Source organism: Carcharhinus amblyrhynchos, chromosome 10, assembly GCF_965287045.1.
Source record: "Carcharhinus amblyrhynchos chromosome 10, sCarAmb.v2.hapA, whole genome shotgun sequence".
Classification (NCBI taxonomy): domain Eukaryota; kingdom Metazoa; phylum Chordata; class Chondrichthyes; order Carcharhiniformes; family Carcharhinidae; genus Carcharhinus; species Carcharhinus amblyrhynchos.
The window spans coordinates 69,273,907-69,280,725 of NC_137333.1; the positions used below are offsets into that span (position 1 = coordinate 69,273,907).

The window sequence follows — 6,819 nt, forward strand, 5'->3', positions numbered from 1 at the left end:
ATTGAATGGCAGAGCAGGCTTGAAGGGATGTATTTGCCTATTTCTGCTTCAAATTCCTACATTCCTATGTTCCTAAATTTGCTTCCTATGCAGGCCAGTATTTTACAATCTTGTTCGGACAAGGCTCGTAAAATCTTGCCAAATGCCAACGGAGAATTCCGTTCTGCAAGCTTCGCTTGCCCTAGAATTGGAGCGGGCATGCCGGTAAAATTCTGGCTACTATTTCTGTGAAAATGACCACCTTGGGGCAAAAATTCGAAAGGCAAAAAGCAAATCGAGCATTCAAAGATTTTGCCCAGTATGGTTAAAAATGAGTTGCAAATCAATCACTTGCTTTAATCTAAGTTTGCAATTTCTTATGCCTTTTTGAACAGGATGTGAAGATGCTGGCGTTGGACTGGGGTAGGCACAGTAAGTAGTCTCACACCACCAGATTAAAGTCCAACAGGTTTATTTGATATCACAAGCTTTCGGAGTGCTGCTCCTTCATCAGGTGAGTGGAGAGTTTGGTTCACAAACACAGGATATATAGACAAAGGCACAACTGCAAGATAATGGATGGAATGCAAGTTTTAACAGGTAATCAATTTAAGACATTAAGATTCGCATTCCAACCATTATCTTGCAATTGTGTCTTTGCCTATGTATGTCACGTTTGTGAATCCAACTTTCCACTCACCTGATGAAAAAGCAGCGCTCCAAAAGCTTATAATACCAAATAAACCTGTTGGACTTTAACCTGATTTTTGAACAGGAATACTTTCTGGTTTTTGCATAATTGTAACAATTCCAATCAATTAGAAGATATGCATTTTTTCTGGGTGTTACGCTAAAATATGTGAAAGCATATATTAAATGTCTTGATATTAACACTTTTTATTTTCAGCCTGGATGTTACCAAATTATAATTGATATTCCTGAATTTTTGAGCAGTAGTGATTTCAGCTGCTTGCCTCCTGTTCCATTCATTTTTATTTCTTCCCGAAATCCACATCTGTCTTCAGAATCAGCATCAGAAATAATCATTTACTTGGGAGAAAGAAGCCTTTTGAGACTTGCAGATAGTTCATGGTGTAGAATGTGGACAATGGCAAATATGCTTCCTTATCCACTGCTAAATGGGCATCATCTGTCTAGCTGCACATTGATTTCAAATCATAATACAGCTCTAGGATCTGCGTGTTGGAGCGGATCTAGGACCTCCAGTAATTTGAGCTGTAACCTACTTATAAATGTATTAACAGTATTCAGCGACTACAGCACCGAAATATACACAAGCCAATCTTATTTCTGTATCCTCTTCTTACAAGTTGTAAAACTAGTCCCAACAATATGGACCTTGGATTAGTCACGAACTGCGTACAGCTTTCTGGGAAACTGTAGTCTGTGAAATGCTTTGCAACCAAGTTAGCTTGGTGGTACTTTGAAATTGCTTCTTTAGATGATGTATATCTCAGGGCAGAATGGGAAGGAAATTAAACTGTCTTTCTTTGGAATTGGCAGAAATAAAACATCCTACCGATTTTCAGAACAGTAAGATGTGTTGAACAGCTTTGTAGGTGAGTTCCTTACAGCCATGTAAACTTTCTGATTTTCCTCTGTACTTTTCCGGAACTCAAGGAGAAACCACATGCTAACAAATAAATATTTTTTCAGGTAATAAATGAAACAAAGGGCGGAAATTTCCCATTTTGAGACTGAGTGTGGTATGGGTGGCTCCAGTAACATCTATGCTGCTGACCAGAATAGAAGCACCTGTGCCAGATTCTCTGCTTAGAACCTCATTATTTATGCAGAAACATGTTCCCCTCCCACTCTCCTGGTTGGTGGGCAGCTGATTCCACCTGCCCTCAATTGAGTGTTCAAAGGTCCTGCCGCCATTTCTAAACACTCTGGGCCTGATTTTACCAACAATTTGTGCCCATTTTTGGGCACAAAATCATGGTAAAGTTGGGTGTGAGGCCTTTATCGCAATCTGCACACGAGTCCATGCCAATCGCCACTTTACTGAAACCCGTGAATGGCGGGGATCCATTCCACGCGCAAATCGGGCGCAACGACGATTTGAATGCATTTGCATGTATTTAAATTGAATTAATGAACTGCTCACCCAACTCTATCAGCATTTCCCCCTTTATCACTGTGTTTACCAATCCGGAACCATGCTTTTAGGGACCTGCTGAACAAAAGACTGAGTCGAGTACCCCAACTTCTGAAGAGTGCGCTCAGTGCTTCCAATGATTCTCTGACTCAGATCAATGGTGGGGGTGAGGGTGGAGGAGGTCAGATCATTCTCTGGTTGGAGGGGGGAGGAGGGGAGTGAGGTCAGATTGCTGTCTGGTTGGGGGGAGGAAGAGGAGGTGGGTCAGATGTATCTCTGGTAATTGGGGGGAGGGCCGATCGTTGTCTGGTGGTGGTGGGGGTGGGGGGGGCGATCGTTGTCTGGTGGTTGGGGGGGGGGGCGGGGGCGGCGATCGTTGTCTGGTGGTTGGGGGGGGAGGGCCGATCGTTGTCTGGTGGTTGGGGGGGGAGGGCCGATCGTTGTCTGGTGGTGGGGGGGTAGGGCCGATCGTTGTCTGGTGGTGGGGGGGAGGGCTGATCGTTGTCTGGTGGTGGGGGGGTAGGGCCGATCGTTGTCTGGTGGTGGGGGGGGAGGGCCGATCGTTGTCTGGTGGTGGGGGGGAGGGCTGATCATTGTCTGGTGGTGGGGGGGTAGGGCCGATCGTTGTCTGGTGGTTGGGGGGGGAGGGCCGATCGTTGTCTGGTGGTGGGGGGGAGGGCTGATCGTTGTCTGGTGGTGGGGGGGTAGGGCCGATCGTTGTCTGGTGGTGGGGGGGGAGGGCCGATCGTTGTCTGGTGGTGGGGGGGGAGGGCTGATCATTGTCTGGTGGTTGGGGGGGGCGGGGGCGGCGATCGTTGTCTGGTGGTTGGGGGGGGAGGGCCGATCGTTGTCTGGTGGTGGGGGGGAGGGCTGATCGTTGTCTGGTGGTTGGGGGGGGAGGGCTGATCGGTGTCTGGTGGTGGGGGGAGGGCTGATCGGTGTCTGGTGGTGGGGGGGGGAGGGCTGATCGGTGTCTGGTGGTGGTTGGGGGGGGAGGGCCGATCGTTGTCTGGTGGTGGGGGGGAGGGCTGATCGTTGTCTGGTGGTTGGGGGGGGAGGGCCGATCGTTGTCTGGTGGTGGGGGGGAGGGCTGATCGTTGTCTGGTGGTTGGGGGGGGAGGGCTGATCGGTGTCTGGTGGTGGGGGGGAGGGCTGATCGTTGTCTGGTGGTTGGGGGGGGAGGGCTGATCGGTGTCTGGTGGTTGGGGGGGGAGGGCTGATCGGTGTCTGGTGGTGGGGGGGAGGGCTGATCGGTGTCTGGTGGTGGGGGGGAGGGCTGATCGGTGTCTGGTGGTGGGGGGGAGGGCTGATCGGTGTCTGGTGGTGGGGGGCGGGGAGGGCTGATCGGTGTCTGGTGGTGGGGGGGAGGGCTGATCGGTGTCTGGTGGTGGGGGGGAGGGCTGATCGGTGTCTGGTGGTGGGGGGGAGGGCTGATCGGTGTCTGGTGGTGGGGGGGAGGGCTGATCGGTGTCTGGTGGTGGGGGGGAGGGCTGATCGGTGTCTGGTGGTGGGGGGGAGGGCTGATCGGTGTCTGGTGGTGGGGGGCGGGGAGGGCTGATCGTTGTCTGGTGGTGGGGGGGAGGGCTGATCGGTGTCTGGTGGTGGGGGGGAGGGCTGATCGGTGTCTGGTGGTGGGGGGGAGGGCTGATCGGTGTCTGGTGGTGGGGGGGAGGGCTGATCGGTGTCTGGTGGTGGGGGGCGGGGAGGGGGCTGATCGGTGTCTGGTGGTTGGGGGAGGGCTGATCGTTGTCTGGTGGTTGGGGGGGGAGGGCTGATCGTTGTCTGGTGGTGGGGGGGAGGGCTGATCGGTGTCTGGTGGTGGGGGGGAGGGCTGATCGTTGTCTGGTGGTGGGGGGGAGGGCTGATCGTTGTCTGGTGGTGGGGGGGGAGGGCTGATCGGTGTCTGTTTTTTTTCAGATTGAAAATTAGTTTTATTGATTCAACTTACACCTGAATTCACATTTGAACAAATTCAGAGTCAAACTAGAACAGTTGTCTACAACTAAATTATAGTTTTTCATCTAACCTTTGCAGCACAGTATAAAACCCCTGATCTAGTCAGTGCAAATCCAAATACAGCACATTCAAATGGATGAATATAAAAAAAGTACTCAAAAATTCTACACATTGTTATTCTTCAAATAAAAAGGAATGTTACTCTTTCATTTCCCCATCTTCTTCCTCTTCCTCAACTCCTCTTATGTACAGGACATTGTTACACCTTATAAGAACAACGCCAAGGTTACCCGCTAAAGCACCATCAATATATTCTTCCGTGCTCGCCAGCTGCATGTTCATATATCCATCAATTGATACCAAGTAGCCCTTGTATTCCATTCTCCATTTTAACTTCACCATCACCGGTTTGCCAGTTAAGACATTGAGGAAAGGTTTTGGATTCAATAGTAAACTCCTGCAGGGGGAACATACATAGATCCTTGGGAACTAGCTCGTCTATCTCTCTCCCTCTCTCACCATGCTGAAGAGGAGGACTGATTATTGTCTGGTGGTGAAGAGGGGAGGAGGCGGCTCATACGTTCTTCTAGAGGGGAGGGGACTGAGGCCAGACCAGGCCAGACCGTTGTCTTGGGAGGGGGGTGTCTGATGGATCTCTGGTGGAGGGCGGCGGGGAGTCTGCTGCCACTCTGCGGACGAATGGTAGGGGGGAAAGGGAGGCTAGGATGACGATTGGTCTGGGTAGTGGGGGGGGTGGATAAGAGGGGCAGTGATGTGTGTGGGTAGTAGGACGGTGGATAAGGGGGACACACATACATCACTGCACCCCTTATCCACCTTCCCACTACCGAGACCAATAGCCACCCCTGTGCCCCCCCCCCCCCCACCCCGATCGCCTGCAGAGTGGCAGTGGACCCCCGACCCTCCCACCAGAGATCCATTTGCACTGCCCCCCCCCCCCACCACCAGAAATCCATCTGCCCCCCGAGATACACCCTGACGATCTGACACAGGCACGCTTTTTCCAATTTTTCCTAACTGCACATGCGCAGTTCAGAGCTCCGATCGTTCTGACAGCGCTAAGCCCCGCCCACAGTGTGAATGGGACTGGAGATGGCTGAGACTGTATGGGAGCACCTGAAAACAGATTTCTAAGTCAGATCTGTACTACATCCAGAATCGGCACTTAGAATGAAAATGGTAAAATCGGGCCCACTCTGTCCAGCACACTCATATCACTCTCTGCAGCCAACTCACCTTCACCAGACTGTGCAGGATGTCAGCAACCCAGAGAGAAAAGGTTTGTAACCTCAAGAAGAAATCTGTTCCTTGATTCAACCACCCTCCCACCGAGCCCATCATCTGTGAGGTGTCCATACCCCACTAGACCTTTACCCACTGCGTCTGCTTCTACTAAATAATGTGGTATCCCTTCACTCCACTTGTTTGTGAGCTTTTCAAGCAGACATGTTGAGGTACAGCTTCCCTCCCCTCGATCTACCATTGTTTCTCATCCTTCTCCTTGCCGCTCTGCCTGCCTTTGTAAGTCCTCATCCTGCATCCCCCTTTGCACAGCCCCCATTTCACACTGAACCCCCGTCTTCATCTGGCCACATCCACCACACACCATCCACCCCCCACCCCAAATGAGCATTCCACCCCGGATCAAACTTCAGACATTTGATGTGATCGCTGCATGACCAGATAGACACTGGTGTGTGGCACCGGGGGGAAGGAGACCCTGCACTCCCCACCCCCAAGCAGAGTGCTGAACCAACTGGGTGACAGAGGAGGGTCCATGAAGAGTGGCTCAGCATGGACATGAAAGACAGGAACCAGCCTGCCCCAGTTGAGTGACATGCAATATGTCAGGAGCAGTGCAGTACTGTGGCAGAATGTTGTTGTACTCACCACAAAGTCTCTGCTGAATTAAGGACTGTATTGTGCACACCGCTCTTTAGCAATCAGGCTTGATGCTGACATGATTTCCCACTGGCGTGAGGCAAGGTTTCAAAACCTTATCGGTCACCGACGCGCCACTGTTTCAATGAGCATTCACGAGATGCAAATCAACGCAAATGATGCTCAGGCCACTAGCCAACAGGAAGACTGACCTAACATTAACCCTCCGTTGGCAGAATTTGTGATTTTGTATTGATGGGTTTCCAACTTTTTTGGCTCCTGCCTCACCCTCTACGTTTGTCCGTCACCAAACCTGCCATAGGTGGGATGGAAGATTTCTGTTCAAAATAACTGTGCTCAGAAAATTTTAAAGCTTAATTAGACACGGAACTGGGCAAGGAACAAACTTAATTGCTTAAGCCATAACCACAATTCATTAAGCACTGCTCAAACAAGATGGTACATCATTAACTGCATTCTAACCCATGGAACCCATGGAACATCAATCTACTGAACATAAATTGTATAGGCAATTAACTGGGCACTGTACATGAATTCTGTGCATCAGAGAGAAATGAAATGCTGTGTGTGCTAAAGAAGAGTATGATTGCATGGTACAGCAGATTTACATTTTGCTCACATTTATAGAACTTAACCCTCATTTAGATGCACATTTCTCACAGTTAATTACCAGATAGAAAACTAAAAATCAGAAAGCTTATTGCTTGCCAGCTTGCAATATTTTCAAAGCTCAACTTGGTGATGTTGCAACTGCTGAGTTTGTACGTGTAGTTACAACAGGTCTAACAGGGTCAGAAGGAGGGAAGGAGCAGTTCGATCACATTCGAGAGAACGGTGTG

General features: G+C 50.4%; 1 protein-coding gene across 1 annotated transcript; it reads right to left on the reverse strand.

Moving 5' to 3' along the window:
* Positions 1–4,231: 4,231 nt before the first annotated feature.
* LOC145349299 (small nuclear ribonucleoprotein F-like) lies at positions 4,232–5,611 on the reverse strand. The gene is made up of 2 exons (XM_080197803.1): positions 5,559–5,611; positions 4,232–4,514 (listed from the first exon to the last, which is right to left on the reverse strand). Exons 1-2 carry the CDS (start codon positions 5,609–5,611, stop codon positions 4,256–4,258), a joined length of 312 nt encoding a protein of 103 aa, XP_080053929.1. The 3' UTR covers positions 4,232–4,255.
* Positions 5,612–6,819: the final 1,208 nt, after the last annotated feature.

What these genes read in the sequence shown, in the direction of transcription:
- LOC145349299 (XM_080197803.1), bottom strand. Translation starts at nt 5,611, where the DNA reads ATGAGGACTTACAAAGGCAGGCAGAGCGGCAAGGAGAAGGATGAGAAA. An exon ending in GAGAAGGATGAGAAACAATG is followed by an intron (nt 4,515 to 5,558) that starts GTAGATCGAGGG and finishes TTCCCCCTGCAG; the next exon opens with GAGTTTACTATTGAATCCAA.